The sequence below is a fragment of the Trachinotus anak genome, unplaced genomic scaffold (assembly GCF_046630095.1).
Source record: "Trachinotus anak isolate AG129_WGS33_773 ecotype Australia unplaced genomic scaffold, CSIRO_AGI_Tana_v1 ptg000015l, whole genome shotgun sequence".
Taxonomy (NCBI): Eukaryota; Metazoa; Chordata; class Actinopteri; order Carangiformes; family Carangidae; genus Trachinotus; species Trachinotus anak.
In genome coordinates this window covers 16,940,001-16,956,084 of record NW_027273866.1, presented here as the reverse complement: position 1 = coordinate 16,956,084, position 16,084 = coordinate 16,940,001, and the positions used below count along the sequence as shown (strand labels likewise).

Sequence of the window (16,084 nt, the reverse complement as noted above, 5' to 3'; positions counted from 1 at the left end):
CAGGGCACAGAGAGGGTCAGCCATCCATAAGACCACCAGCACCTCAGAAAGCTCATCTAGAGATTGCTGTGGCTCAAAAGAGAAAAGCTGTGGGGGGGTAAGGGGGAGGAACTTTGCCTAAAACAGGGCGGAGTCATTTTATTATATGATTACCTGTATGTGACTTGTGTAGAGTCAGTTTTCAGTTCAGGGATGAAGCTCGATGGAGGCTGCAATTCAGAAAGAAACATCAGCTGTTTTACTACAAATAACCAACTTGAGTTGAGCGAAGCAAACAAATATTGTTCCACAGTCCACACTGAACTGACTGAAGCAATTATTTACAGTCAACACCTGAGGGATTCGAGTGTGGAGAAGCTACTGACAAGACTGACATGAAACAGACTTTAACATCTCAAAAAGAATTTATTAAAGCCCTCAGAAATGTAAAATCTGACTTGTTCATGAAAATTACATCCCATTAAACAGGCTCTGTCTCATTATCATTAAAATTTTAATGACAGGTAATAACAGATTATGACAGAATTATGACACTTCTGTCCGTCAATTTGAAGCCAACTTGACGGACAATGAGAAAACTCCACCTCTGATCAAGATACAAAGGTTTTTCTCTCACCAGCTTCCTGTCGTCCTCAGAAACATCCGGCTTTGTATCTGCTGTGACATCAGAGTCACCTGATTGGAGGAGAAGAGACACAGCAGACATCAGAAATCAGCGTTTACTGCTCCTCTCATCTGAGAGAGTGGACGTGTCCAAATATCTGAGTCAGGAAACACCAGCTGTTTGTAGCTGCGTTCATTCTGTGAAACTCATCAGCTGCAGCCACATGTTGTTTTTGTAAAAACACCCTGATAAACAGCAGCTGTTCTGTAGGGAGCTGGAGAAAATGATTATGAGCTTTTCCTTCATGGCAGCCATTCATTTCTTTTATGTATCAGTGTCTTGTTCTAGCATCAGTTGAAGCTTGTGGATCAGACCTGCAGCAACACTTTGGTTTAAAGTCTGTAAACAACACAGATGTTCCCTCTAACACAAAGGTCATTATTTTAAAGCACAATCATCTTGATCAAAATGATCTGTCAACAGTGTTTACCTTTCTTTACCTCTGAGGGAAAATCCTCTTTTTCAGCTGCAGGCTGCACACTCACTGAGAATATTTACAAAACATGAAAATCATTTGATTAAAATTCATTTTCTGTTTTTTGTTTAAAAGCAATTTTATATAAAGGAAGAAAAAAATATTATCTTGTATTCGCCTGCTGACAAAAATTATTTCATTACACTTTAGCTGAATGTGTTTTTCTGAACGCAGCTGCTGATCCTCCAGTTTCACTCCCTGCCTCCATAAAGACCAAACAGGTCTTTGATGTTTCATATCAGATTTAATTTAGACAGAAAACCAGAATAAACTCTGTCACATTTACTCAGCTGAAGTGAGTAAAATGATCAAGAATATCTTTACACTGGAAAAGCAGAGGGCATCTGCACACATTCTGAAATTAAATTCAAAGCTTTTTAAGGCCTCAACAAAGAACACTTTGCACCACTACACCAGTCTGAAGTGCATTTCAAGTGAGTGTTCATCTGTACAATCTTTTCAGCCAAAGAGGAGTAACATCATCACTATTGGAGCCCCGGAAGAAAGGAGTGAATTGTGGAAAGTCACAAAATCTACAGTCAAACAACTGCTGGTTGACAAACTACAACATGATCATGAATCAGTTGAAGCTGAGCATCACAAGGGAAAATAAGAAGAGCGAGCGAGCCAACAGACGCTGTGGTCAATTGTGATGAAGTTGCTCAGATTTAAGGATGAAGAAGAAACTCTGAAGAGAGTGAAAAACCTCTCTCTGCAAATCGCCACCTTAACATGGTGGAGGGGTTTGTGTGTCTGAGTGATCTGTGTGTTGGTGGGGGCTCCCAAGACAAATTGACTAAGAGCGATTCCCAACAACCAGATGTAAGATATTCCTCAGCACTGTTAACTCAGCTGGAGTGAGGAAACCGAGGAACCCTCCACAGCCTGAAGAAATTACCTGCAGCCACCAACCTATGGGCTCTGACAGCAGGACAGACGCTGGGTTTGGGTGCATTGCAAAACAGACAGTGGATCAGGGTGGGGTCCTGGATTTGGGACCTAACTTCTCCTTTGGGAAACTGGTGTGAGACCAACTACATATAGTTGGGCTGGCTCTGCAACCAAAGGTTTGACCTTGACCTAATTTATAATAAAAAAGGCATGAAAGTCTCACTTTATACAATGTGGGACCTTTAAGAATCCACACAGATATTTTCCACAGCTCAGCCTAAAAAGGAATTTAGAAATTATTTTGGTGATGAAATGAGCATATGTTTATTTCACAGTCAAATCTTATAGACAACAGATTGATGAGGATGAGACGCTGTTCCACTACTCACAGGCTTTGTTTCTGGAGGCCTGAATCATCCTGCCATTGACCCTGTAGGAACACACACCACAACAGTCACAAAGTGAGTGGAAGATAATCAGGTTCTGTTTGAGTTATCTTTATTAATCCTAGCAGTGAAATCCCAGATTAATCCCATTAATAGTGAAGTAAGGAGGAACCTTTGGGAGCTTTGCAGTCTCACTTTAAAGCAGGATCAAAACCATGTAAGCAAACTGCCTCTCAACCAATCAGATCTCCAGAAAACTAAAAGGCACCGCTTCTACCAGTTAACTTTTTTTTCCACCCCCTTGTAATTTTTTTGAGTTTCATAATCATTTCCCTTTATGTACATGCAGTTACATGGTTTTGTTGCTACCTGGCTCATCATCAGGTGACTTCATTCATCATCGGATGTTTCAGCGCTTGTCATGAAATGATCTGAAGGGTGCGTCAGCTGAGTTGATCACAAACACTGAGTTTATCTGATCAGATGCTTCAGAGCTGTAAGAGCATCACCTTCACACCAAACCTTCTCTTTATTGCTTCTGACTTTAATGTGAAATCAGTATTTTCAGCAGCACACTGATGCAGTGGTTAGCAAGAAGTCTGCCCCTCAATCACCCAAAGTTAGGTCTGATGTGATGCCTTGAATCGATGCTGTTTAAGAGCAGGTTAGACCTGCAGTACAGATTATTATGTTGACAAACCCGTTACCATGGTGATCTGACACGCCAAAAAGGGAGCCACAGTCCGTTAGACTGAAAAACTCAAGTTAAGACGAAACTGGGCGACATTCATCTGACTTCATGAGACAGACTGTTGGTACAGCTGATATATTCTTGAATACTGATATCTGATTGGCTGACTGATCTCCCTCTCTGTCTTTCTGTCCAATCCTGAAGCCTGTCACCATTCTCCTCTCACGGCTTCACTGAGGAAAGGTTGGAGGTTTACAGGAAACACTGGGTCTTTGCATTTACTGTACTACTGCTGAAAGCAACATGGATTGACTGCAACCTTCATACTGACCTCAGAGTCTCCAGTCTGTAGACTGGACTCTTCACGAGATCATAGAGATCCTTCAGGTCTGAATCCTGCAGGTTGCTGTCTCTCAGCTCCAGTTCTCTCAGATGGGAGGGGTTGGACTTCAGAGCTGAGCCCAGAGAAGAACAGCTGATCTCTGACAACATGCAGAACCTCAACCTGAATAAAGAATAAATCATGGAGATAAAATCACTGATAATCAATCAGATTTGTCCTGATCAATGATCTGTGTCTAAAATGAGCAGAGTGACTTTGTCCTTGTGTTATTGTGGATCTTGATCATGTCAGCCTTCTACACACATCATCCACATGTCAGCACAACATTCATACACCTGCTGATGTCAACACTGATTCGTAACATGTCGTAGCCCAGGCAGTTCACCTGGTTCACCTTAGAGTGTACCATTACGGCTGAGTCCTTACCGCAGGAACCCAGGTGTGAATGTTTGCTCCATGTCATCCCCACTCTCTCCCCTAACTTTCCTCTCTCTCTCTCTCTCTTTCTCTCATTGTCACTATCATAATAAAGGCAAAATGCCAGAAAACATAACTTTAAAAATGAATTAACTGATTCAAAGTGAATGAGTTCAAGTTGTGTATGAAGATTCATCAGGTTTAGTTGTGGATTAAAGATCTAAGATCTACAACAGTAACAGTCAGTGAACTGACCTCAGAGTCTCCAGTCTACAGTCTGGACTCTGCAGAAAACCACACAGATCCTTCACTCCTGGATCCTGCAGGTTGTTGTTGCTCAGGTCCAGGTGTCTCAGTTGGGAGGGGTTGGACTTCAGAGCTGAGGCCAAAGAAGAACAGCTGATCTCTGACAAATTGCAGCCCCTCAATCTGAATAAAGAATAAAAGATGTAGATAAAATGATTGATAATCAGTCAGATATGTCCTGATTAATGAGTCAAAAATGAGTAGAGTGACTTGTTCCATAGAAAAACTGTCAACAGTACAGTTGACAGTTTGTCAGTACATTAAAGTCTGTCAATATAGAATCAATATCTGATCAGACATGTGGGACTAAAAACTTACTACAACACTTTTATTCAGGACTGAACTGGATCAAACTTTAAGATTAAGATAGCCTTTATTAGTCCTACAGTGGGGAAATTAAAGATCCAGTCCTGATACAGTAAAAAGGTCTTAGTTGGTCCTGGTTCCTGTCCTGTGGATCAGCTTAGGAAATCCAAAACTAAACACAAATCTAAATGATCAAATAGATAAAATTCAATTACGATTTATTTGTTGTCACCTTTTAAGACAGCTGAGGAAATGTCACAATACAAGATTTACAGTTATGGACTGAACCTTATAAAACCAACAGTGTGGTCACACACACAAGTGAAGTAGGGCTGCATATCGTGCCCCACAAAAAAAAAAAATCATATATAATATCAGATATTGTGATTGATGGAATGATCATTACTGCATTTCACAATCACTGATTTTTTTTAAAAATAATGATGATGAGATTTTTGTTGGGGCTTGTACCAAACAAACATGTCCCCTTACATCTGGAGAATGGAATTTGTTGGCCGAGGCGTCTCTGTAGCACCACAACACTCACAATGCTAACAATGTAAACAATATGGTAACGCATTACTTTTTCTTAGAATTCTGCACTTGGTCATATTTCTATTAACTGTGCAGCCCTAGTGTGAAGATAAATTAGGTTCAGTTGTGGATTAAAGATCTAAGATCTACAACAGTAACAGTCAGTGAACTGACCCCAGAGTCTCCAGTCTACAGTCTGGACTCTGCAGAAAACCACACAGACTCTTCAGTCCTGAATCCTGCAGGTCCCAGTTTCCACTCAGGTCCAGGTGTCTCAGATGGGAGGGGTTGGACTTCAGAGCTGAGACCAGAGAAGAACAGCTGATCTCTGTCAACCTGCAGAACTTCAACCTGAATAAAGAATAAAACATGTAGATAAAAACCACCGCTCAATCAGAGTGACTGTGTCATTCAATATCATATAATTTAGTTACCATGCATACTTCTCGTTCTATTTCATTCTTCCAGACCAGCCTTTCTCAAAGTGTGGTCCGCGAGCGACCCCTAGTGGTCTGTGAATATATTGTTAATGTATCACATTTTCAATGAATACGTGTTTCTCAAACAAAACAGTTTAAATTTTGTGATGAGAGTAAGGCTGACAATTTTATGACCATTTTGCAACACTGCCTCCTAGCATAGCTAAGCATGTGTATGTTCTAGGATCTTATGTTAAAAATGATCCGTGCGGTAAACTGACATGATGGATCAATGGCTCAAGATGGGGTCAGTTAAAAGAAAATTTAATTAAACATCTAACACAACAGGCAAGGTGCATCATCCTGATGCAGGTGAATCAGCAGCCACAAGTGGTTCAGCAGCAACAACAAGTGACTCCTGGCACTTTGCTGAGTCCCAGGAGAGCGGTTCGTCATCTAGCCACTGCTGGGCTGAAAGATGTGAAACTCGGCTTGAATGCGGAAAGTCAAGCACTAAAGTGAAGAGAAAATATCAGAGTGACTACATAAAATTTTGATTTTTTTTGGACTTGAGATGAAGAGGATCTCAAACCACACTGTGTTTTTTGCATTTGGCAAAGACTGCCAAATGGGCAAATAGGCTGATTGATACAATAGCCTGAAAGCCTTAGGAAGAACTATGGGATTGGGCTACATGGTAATCTCAGATCCATCAGAATTCCAACGTCAACAGTCCCTGGCAATGGACAGGGCATGAAGCTCACCAACACATTTTGCAGTTGCAACAATGACGAGACAGACATACTTACCGGACAGCCATATGAGAACAGCCTGTTCCAGGGGCTCAAACAGTGGGGAATATAAAGATTCTAGGACATTAGGCAAATCCAATGAGGGAAACCATACAGCATGTGGGGGCCACAACCAGAAAGTAACCTTCAGAGAAGGACCCCCACAAGAACATGCCAAGCTTAGATGGCAGAAACGCACACCTTGATGGTAGAAACTGAGAGACCTATATCCAACAACATCTGCAAATATTTGAGCAGTGCTGGCAAAGAGCAATGCTCTGGATCTGTGCACTAATTGGAAAAAAAGTTTCCATCTGATGACATTCAGGGCCCTGGCCAAGGATGCCTGAGCATTAGGTACCTAGTTTCCCTTCCAAAAAAGGAAGAAGATGTCTGAAGGTTAAATTCACTGCATGCAGCTCCAGCACATTCAAGTGCTGAAGTCTCTGTTGAGAGCTCTAGGTTCCCCTGACTGTCCTGTGGTTACACACAGCCCCTCATGCTGAGAGGGAGGGATCTGTTACCACTATCTCCCGAGGGGAGAGAAGTAAGCCCAAGGGAACACCATAGCACAGAGAAGCCTTTCTCTCTCCAGAGTTCTAGATATCGAAAGCACTGGCTGGAGATCATCACCATCCTCCTTTGGTGCATCTTGGGGTCGAGGCCCAAACCACTGATCCAGATGTGTAAGGGACGCAATGAGAGGAGTCAGCCTCAGCAAGCAGTCAGCATTGCCAATGAATCAAGGGCTACACAGATGAACACGACAGGCTGACTTGGAATAAAATAACTTTTTCAAAAACTCACAGACAGAGTTGCTGTGTCACACATTGCCTGCTCCTGGGTCAAGGTACATATCAACCAATCATCCAAGTAGAAGCAATTCATCTGATGCAGCTTGTGGGTGAGCAAGAGCCCAAACAGGAGTACCCAGAACTGGCACGCCTGTCCCTTGAAGGCAAAACGAAGAAGCCGCCTGTGGTGGGGTGCCACTGGCACATCCAAATATACATTCTTCAGAATAATGCTTGTAAACCAGTCTCTCTGACACAGACTGGAGAACATACGCTGTGAAAGCAAATACGCATGTGACAACCAAAAACCTTTTCCTGCCTGAGAGACAGTGTCCTCCAGGGTTCGTTGACAACAGTCATTCTAATGCCATTGAACCTTGAGGAACCATGCCTGAACTGGATGCTGTACCCCTTGACAACACCCAAGGGTCCGAAATAAAGGACTCCCAGCAGCTGAGATGTGACTGACTTTGGGTGGCCTGGGAGGTCAGTTGGTGGGAGCCACGTGTTTGGGTGCCTTATCCCTTGGTGTCCAAAAAGCAGGCTGCAGAGGGGCCTGTTCAAAACAAGAGCTTCCAGCTTTCGAGGGACTACGGAGTGCTGGCCCCTTGAAAAACATGCTACAGAGGCACTAACTTTCTGGTTCCTCTTGCTGCCTTTCAGAAAAGAGAGATTGCCTGATATCACAATAGATAGTGCATCATCTGATGAAAAGGAGATGACTGCATCATCCTGCTTGGTATTATGTCTTGACTTGTATATCCAGGTATTACATATCGTCCCTGGCAGTCAAGGATAATGAAATAGAAAATAATAACTAACACTGGACATTTTCTATACTAAACATTTAGAAAATATGAGTCCTGTAACTGAGAGAAATACAAGTGTGTGAGTTCTTAAGGTTTAATTGAAGTGAACAAATATTATTCATGACAACTGACTGAAATGACCTAAAACTGAAGAATCATTCTTAGTCTGTGAGAAGAACAACTAGAAACATGAGACAACAACCATTTAAAATGTCATTCATTCATAAATTCATAAATTCAAAGTGAATGGTTTCAAGTTGTGTGTCAATAAATTAGGTTTAGTTGCAAGATAAAGATATAAGATCTACAACAGTCAGTGAACTGACCTCAGAGTCTCCAGTCTACAGCCTGGACTCTGCAGAAAACCACACAGATCCTTCACTCCTGAATCTTGCAGCATGTTGTCACTCAGGTCCAGGTGTCTCAGATGGGAGGGGTTGGACTTCAGCACTGAAGCTAGAGAAGAACAGCTGATCTCTGACAACCTGCAGCGCTTCATTCTGAATGAAGAATAAAAGATGTAGATAAAATCATTGATAATCCTATAATGATTAGGATATGTCCTAATCAATGATCCTTTCTCTAAAAGACCAGAGTGACTTTGTAGAGGTCTGATATTATGATGATCCACAATTACAGAAGTACAGACATCATCCAAACGTCAGCACAACATTCATATATCTGTTCATGTCAATACAGGTTGATCAGCTGCTGCTGACCTCAGTACAGTCTGTCAATATAGAATCAATATCTGATCAGACATGTTGGACTAAAAAGTCCATATTTTACAAAACTATATTAAAACAACAGCCACATGTCATATGTAGATTAAAATAGTTGTTTGTTGCAGTAATCCTTCCTGCTGTCTAGGGATGGGATCGTTAAGATTTTAATGGTACTACTATGATCCGTTACTGTAATGGTCTGCTCATAATCATCACTACAACAGACAAACTGACCTCAGAGTCTCCAGTCTACAGTTTGGACTCTCCAGTCCAGCACACAGCAGCTTCATTCCTGAAGCCTGCAGGTTGTTTCCAGTCAGGTCCAGTTCTCTCAGATGGGAGGGGTTGGACTTAAGAGCTGAGGCCACGACTTCACAGTGAGTCTCAGAGAGTCCACAATAAGAAAGTCTGTGATAAGAAAAAATAAACATTATGTTGCCAAAGTAATAAAAATACAGTCATTGCATATGATGACAAAACAGCATGTGGTTCAGCTCATTTTATCTTACTCTGTTTGATATGAAAAAATAATCTTCACATTTTATGCTGTACTTATTTTCATTTTTGTGAACAGTAGCCTACAAATTTTCTGCAAATTTATTTTCAATGCAATGTCATACGTATAAATGTATGGCGCTGTGTCATACATTAAAATAGAATGGATTTTCTGGGCAGCCCGCTAGTCACGTGGTTAGGGCGCGTACCACATGAACGCAAGATGCTCTTAGCAGGCAGTCGCCGGTTCGACTCCCGACCGGCTCCTGCATGTCATTCCCATCTCTCTACCCCCTTTCCTGTCAGTCTCCACTACTCTACAATAAAGGCACAAAAAGCCCAAAAAAACAATTAAAAAAAAGGAAAAAAAAGAATGGATTTTCTGCCATAGAGGATTTTATGTACAAGTGTTTTTTCGCAAACTTTGTCCAATCTTCACTAAAAAGGCAGAGATGATCTTCAGACCAAGCCTCACAAAAGTTATCACATGGATTTTATCTTTTTGAAAGCATTTGTCTGTCATAGCCAATTGAAAATGGCAGCAAAGCCGCCAAACAGGAAGTGAGCTCATATGGCAGCAACACTTTTATGTATGAAAACTAAACTTCCTGCATTGACTCAGGACCCCATCATGAGGTAGCCCAATAAATCTGGTGTCCTTTGACCTCTAAGAAGTGATGCAATAAGAAAATTAGCATTTTGCCTTATAACAGTTGATGTGTTTAGCTTAAAATCTAAATTCTGTGTCTGGTAATACCATCGAAGGACCCAAGGTTGAGATATGCCAACTAGTCATGTCAACCTAATTGATGCAGCCACTGCTTCCAATTTTTTTTCGTTACTCCTTGAACACATCCTTCAAACCTTGGCTTTTTGATCAGTGGTGCCAAAGAAATGAAGTCATATCTATGCCATTTAATCAAATTACCACACTGATGCATCCCTAGTCTGGACTCACCGAGCCTTCCTGCAGTTCCTCACAGCTGGGATCAGTCTCCGTCGTCCCTGATATGATGTGTTGTACTTTTCTAGGTCCAACTCATCCAGAACCTCCTCTGACATCTGCAGCATGTAGGCCAGAGCTGAGCAGTGGATCTCAGAGAGTTTCTTCTCTGATCTGGTCTTTGACTTCAGGAACTCTTGGATCTCCTGATGAACTGAGTGGTCATTCATCTCCATCAGACAGTGGAAGATGTTGATGCTTCTGTCAGGAGAGATATCGTCTCTGTTCATCTCCTTCAGGTTGTTGATGGCTCTCTGGATGGTTTCTGGACTGTTCTCTGTCTGACCCAGCAGACCTCCTAAGAGTTTCTCATTGGACTCCAGAGAGAGGCCATGAAGGAAGCGAACAAACAGGTCCAGGTGACCATTTTTACTTTGAAGGGATTTCTTCATGGCTGCCCTTAGGAAGTCATCCAGGGATAAATCAACATGCTGTTTTCCCAGGAAGTTCTCCAGGACCTCTGTGTTCCTGTTGGTGTAACAGTGGAACATGTAGACTGCAGCCAGAAACTCCTGAATGCTCAGATGAACAAAGCAGTAGACTGTTTTCTGGAAGATCACACTCTCTCTTTTGAAGATCTCAGTACAGAGTCCTGAGTACACCGAGGCCTCTGTGACATCCAGACCACACTGCTCCAGGTCTTCTTGGTAGAACATGATGTTTCCTTTCTCCAGATGTTCAAACGCCAGCCTCCCCAGCTTCAGAAGAACTTCCCTGTCAGCCTCCATCAGCTCCTGTGGACTCGTCTCATGTCCCTCATCATACTTGAGCTTCTTCCTCTTTGTCTGAACCAGCAGGAAGTGTGAGAACAGGTCAGTCAGGGTCTGGGGCAGCTCTCCTCTCTGCTCTGTAGTCAACATGTGCTCCAGAACTGTAGCAGTGATCCAGCAGAAGACTGGGACTTGACACATGATGTGGAGGCTCCTGGACTTCTTGACGTGTGAGATGATTCTGTTGGACAGCTCTTCATCACTGGATCTCCTCCTGAAGTACTCCTCCTTCTGGGCGTCAGTGAAGCCTCGTACCTCTGTTACCCTGTCAACACATGTAGGAGGGATCTGATTGGCTGCTGCAGGTCTGGAAGTGATCCAGACCAGAGCCGAGGGAAGCAGATTCCCCTGGATGAGGTTTGTCAGCAGCAGGTTGACTGATGACGTCTGTGTGACATCAGACATAACCTCCCTGTTGGTGAAATCCAGTGAAAGTCTGCTTTCATCCAGGCCGTCCAAGATGAACAGAACTTTACAGACAGCCAGCTGCTCTGCTGTGACCTTCTGTAATGTTGGATGGAAAACATGGAGCAGCCTGAGAAGACTGTACTGCTGCTCTCTGATCAGGTTCAGCTCCCTGAACGAAAGCAGAACCAGCAGACTGACATCTTGGTTCTCCAAGCCCTCTGCCCAGTCCAGACTGAACTTCTGCACTGAGAAGGTTTTTCCAACGCCAGCAACGCCGTTGGTCAGAACCACTCTGATGCATCTCTGTTGGTCAGGTAAGGCTTTAAAGATGTCCTGACACTTGATTGGAGTGTCATGGAGGGTCTCCATCTTGGAAGCTGTCTCCAGCTGCCTGACCTCATGTTGGGTATTAACCTCTTCACTCTGTCCCTCTGTGATGTAGAGCTCAGTGTAGATCCTGTTGAGGAGGGTTCCACTTCCTGTTCCATCAGTTCCTTCAGTCACACGTTCACATCTGCTCCTCAGACTGATCTTATGTTGATCTAAAACCACCTGCAGACCACTATCTGCTGCAAGAGAAGAGACAATGTCAGACTGAAGACAGAGAATCTGAGAATCTGCTGATTATTTTCATCAGCTCCAGAAAAACTAAAGAGCAGCAAAGAAAAGCTTTTTAATGTTGTGGTTTTTAGAATCATCTGAAATGTCAGTGCTGTGTGACAGAACAACTGACACTGGAGAAAACAACAGGTCCTGATTTCAGACATGAAGACACAGCAGACACATGTTCAGTCTCACCTAGTACAGTGCTGGTCTGACTGGCTGTCTGCAGTCTAGGTCTTGTTCTGGATCTTTGTCCACACAGGGGACAGGAGTAGTCTCCTGAAGAACCAGATTGGTCCCAGTATGAGTTGATGCACTTTCTGCAGAACCAGTGTCCACAGCTGGTAGAGACTGGATCCTTCAGGACGTCTTGACACTCAGGACAGGAGAGCAGCTGCTCCTCCACAGAGACACCACTCCTCTTCCTCCCTCTGTGAATATGAATGAATTTCTTTTTGAATTAAAAAAAAGCTTTCAGTAATTATTGTTAGGGCTGAGCCATATGACGTTAAAGCAATATCATGATTATTTAATCTTGATTACTATTACTGAACGATTACTTTGGCACCTATTAGTCTCTGACTTTTCATGAGCAGTGCTCTTCATATTAAGCAACAAAAGCTTAAACCACAAATTGGTGGTTGTTACTTTTTGTCGTTAACCATGTTGCAGTGACCATTGTCCGGTAGTTGTGACTGTTAACGATTGAGAGGTGAGGCAGGTGTTATTGTTTCCAAAGGTCTCAGTTTGTCAGTCCAGACTAAAACACAACCCCGGATTTTTTAAACTAAAACTGGTCCAGCAGAGTTTTAGGAGTGCACAACCGAAGTAAAAGCAGCAAAAGTGACGCGTACTAATGCAGACTAACATTACATGGATGGCGTGGAGGTACATAAATGAAAACAAGGTCCTGTTTCTTTCAGTTCATGAACGCTCACAATGGGGGAAAGTATTAACTGACATGAGCAAGATTAAGTCGGTGAGAAGTTCTAAATGTTTGTTTTGATATTGATTTCTTGGTTAATTGCCCAGCCCTAATTATTGTAACTGTCTAGATAATTAGATAAGTCACTCATTGATTGTTTGCCAACAACTGATCATAGCTTAGCAAGAGTAACTAGACTTGTCAGGCCTGCTTTGAATCTCTCCAAATGATGAGGGCGTGTGCATGAGGGCTGTAGTAAGAGAGTTACTCGCCATTTAAATAGATGTATGGCCATGTCTGTTTTATTACCTTAGCCAAAAACAAAAAGTTTGAAATGGATTTAACAGTGTGATTATGTTCTCTATAGAAGTGTTCAGTGCATGTACAAAAAATGTTTAATAGCAAATCTCTGAACGAAACTGGTGCACTGAATCAGCAGGAAATAAATTCAGAAAATAAATTCCTGATGTATGAAAATGAGTCCAGTGTCTCCCAGCGTCTCCACTTCAGAGAGTGAATCTTCTGTCAAACAGCTGAGAGTTTTCACCGTCTGCTGTCATGGCTCAATAAAACAAAGACACACACACATACAGTGCATCCGGAAAGTATTCACAGCGCTTCACTTTGTCCACATTTTGTTATGTTACAGCCTTATTCCAAAATGGATTAAATTCATTTTTTACCTCAAAATTCTACACACAATACCCCATAATGACAAAGTGAAAAAAGTTTGCTTTAAATTTTTGCAAATATATTAAAAATAAAAAACTAAAAAAATCACATGTACATAAGTAAAATTGAGCTCAGGTGCTTCCTGTTTCCACTGATCATCCTTCAGATGTTTCTACAACTTGATTGGAGTCCACCTGTGGTAAATGCAGTTGATTGGACATGATTTGGAAAGGCACACACCTGTCTATATAAGGTCCCATAGCTGACAGTGCATGTCAGAGCACAAACCAAGCCCTGAAGTCCAAGGAATTGTCTTTAGACCTCCGAGACAGGATTGTATCCAGGCACAGATCTGGGGAAGGGTACAGAAACATTTCTGCAGCATTGAAGGTCCCAATGAGCACAGTGGCCTCCATCATCCATAAATGGAAGTAGTTTGGAACCACCAGGACTCTTCCTAGAGCTGGCTGCCCGGCCAATCTGAGCGATCGGGGCAGAAGGGCCTTAGTCAGGGAGGTGACCAAGAACCCGATGGTCACTCTGACAGTGCTCCAGCGTTGCTCTGTGGAGAGAGGAGAACCTTCCAGAAGGACAACCATTTCTGCAGCAATCCACCAATCAGGTCTGTATGGTAGAGTGGCCAGACGGAAGCCACTCCTCAGTAAAAGGCACATGACAGCCTGCCTGGAGTTCGCCAAAAGGCACCTGAAGGACTCTCAGACCATGAGAAACAAAATTCTCTGGTCTGATGAAACAAAGATTGAACTCTTTGGCCTGAATGCCAAGCGTCATGTCTGAGGAAACCAGGCACCACTCATCACCTGGCCAGTACCATCCCTACAGTGAAGCATGGTGGTGGCAGCATCATGCTGTGGGGGTGTTTTTCAGCAGCAGGAACTGGGAGACTAGTCAGGGTCGAGGGAAAGATGAATGCAGCAATGTACAGAGACATCCTTGATGATAACCTGCTCCAGAGCGCTCTGGACCTCGGACTGGAGCGAAGGTTCATCTTCCTAAGCACACAGCCAAGTTAACAAAGGAGTGGCTTCGGGACAACTCTGTGAATGTCCTTGAGTGGCCCAGCCAGAGCCCAGACTTGAACCCGATTGAACATCTCTGGAGAGATCTGAAAACGGCTGTGCACCGACGCTCCCCATCCAACCTGATGGAGCTTGAGAGGTTCTGCAAAGAAGACTGGGAGGAACTGCCCAAACATAGGTGTGCCAAGCTCGTAGCATCATACTCAAAAAGACTTGAGGCTGTAATTGCTGCCAAAGGCGCTTCAACCAAGTATTGAGCAAAGGCTGTGAATACTTATGTACATGTTTTTGTTTTTTATTTTTAATATACTTGTAAAACTTTAAAGCAAAGTTTTTTTCACCTTGTCATTATGGGATATTGTGTGTAGAATATAATCCATTTTGGAATAAGGTTGTAACATAACAAAATGTGGACAAAGTGAAGCGCTGTGAATACTTTCCGGATGCACTGTACAGGCTGTTGTAAATTGTGCTGCTGTGCAGAGCTAAATAAAGTGGTTAACAAGCATGACATCACATGGCGTTGGATTTAATGTGCTGACACGTTTGACACAAAAGACAAATACAATGGTCTACAAGCAACAGCACACAGGCCCAGTTTCACCAAAAACAGTGCTGCTGTCATCCTGGGAAAGCCTGACACTTTATCGTGAGGAGAAACGTCAACCAGAGGCAGGCGTGTTTTCACCTCTATGTGCCCTGGAGAGAGTTTTTCTCCAGAGCTACCTGCAGAGATTTTATCCACATTTCATATCTTCGGCTACTCGGCTCATTCTCAAATTGGAGAAGCAACATTGAAGACTTAACTATGAAATTCAGATTCACTGAGAGTGAATAAAATGTCATCACACCCAAACCCTACTCATATCCAATCTGTTCTGCACACAGTAGAAACAGTGTCTCACTCTGTCATCGAGGGTCCTGGTTCCTCACTGAAGACTGGAGGATTCAACTCTTTGGACCAGTCACTCTTCATAGACATATTGCTGGATACTGGAGACCCCGATGTGCTCTTCTCTTTCTCCAAATTACTCATCTTCAGTCAGTCAGAGGTAAACCTGCAACACTGGAGACACACAACCACTATTAGAGGCGGATTTAGAAAATTCTGAATAAGGGGGAAGCCGATGGAGCACAGATTCAAAGAAGTGAGACACATCTGAGAAATGAGTAAAAATGTGTCCTTGCATTAATTAAACCCCTACAAACTAATCTTTTCCTCAGTTACATATTTACAAGTTTTTTCCATAAAAAGTTAAAAAGTTAAGTCAAAATTTGCCAACAGCCTAACTACTGATCAATCAGATACCTGGGGAAACTGAGTCATCATTCCTACAGGATCCTAACAGGGACAAAAGAGTTTACAATTTAGTGATAAATAATAAAAAAGTATATATAAAAGTATATTCATATAAAACAGTGGAATCTTTTTGCTGTTTGAGTCTTTCCATGTGTTTTAAAACATAGCTTGTAACAAACAGTTTATCACTAAATAACTCCATCAGAACTATTAGAGCTTCATCTGAACTTTCATCCACAGGATCCTGACAGTGATGAAGCTGTGACTCCTCTTCATCACTGCAGCTCAGAATAACAGGAGGAGACTCTGTGAGCAGA

General features: G+C 42.6%; 2 protein-coding genes across 17 annotated transcripts in view; one reads left to right on the top strand and one right to left on the bottom strand.

Annotated features, from left to right (window-relative positions):
• The window catches only part of LOC139633157 (E3 ubiquitin-protein ligase TRIM11-like), a 15,485-nt gene extending 12,041 nt beyond the window's left edge, over positions 1-3,444 (top strand). Inside the window, exon 3 of the mRNA XM_071498653.1 lies at positions 3,312-3,444. Coding sequence (XP_071354754.1) covers positions 3,312-3,403 — 92 coding nt within the window. The 3' untranslated portion in view covers positions 3,404-3,444. The remainder of the gene's footprint in view (positions 1-3,311) is intronic.
• LOC139633123 (protein NLRC3-like) overlaps positions 1-16,084 on the bottom strand; it is a 21,117-nt gene that overhangs the window by 4,043 nt on the left and 990 nt on the right. For 7 of the 16 annotated variants that reach the window (XM_071498564.1, XM_071498561.1, XM_071498569.1 and 4 more), the window contains exons 2-13: positions 15,373-15,533; positions 12,026-12,261; positions 10,005-11,796; positions 8,786-8,959; positions 8,153-8,326; positions 5,188-5,364; positions 4,123-4,296; positions 3,439-3,612; positions 2,420-2,460; positions 1,095-1,148; positions 617-675; positions 154-209 (exon numbers count right to left, since the gene is read on the bottom strand). In XM_071498564.1, coding sequence (XP_071354665.1) covers positions 154-209; positions 617-675; positions 1,095-1,148; positions 2,420-2,460; positions 3,439-3,612; positions 4,123-4,296; positions 5,188-5,364; positions 8,153-8,326; positions 8,786-8,959; positions 10,005-11,796; positions 12,026-12,261; positions 15,373-15,503 — 3,242 coding nt within the window. In that variant the 5' untranslated portion in view covers positions 15,504-15,533. Of the gene's footprint in view, positions 1-153; positions 210-616; positions 676-1,094; positions 1,149-2,419; positions 2,461-3,438; positions 3,613-4,122; positions 4,297-5,187; positions 5,365-8,152; positions 8,327-8,785; positions 8,960-10,004; positions 11,797-12,025; positions 12,262-15,372; positions 15,534-15,776; positions 15,810-16,084 lie in introns of all 16 variants that reach the window. The other 9 variants (XM_071498562.1, XM_071498563.1, XM_071498566.1 and 6 more) reach the window with 6 other exon arrangements.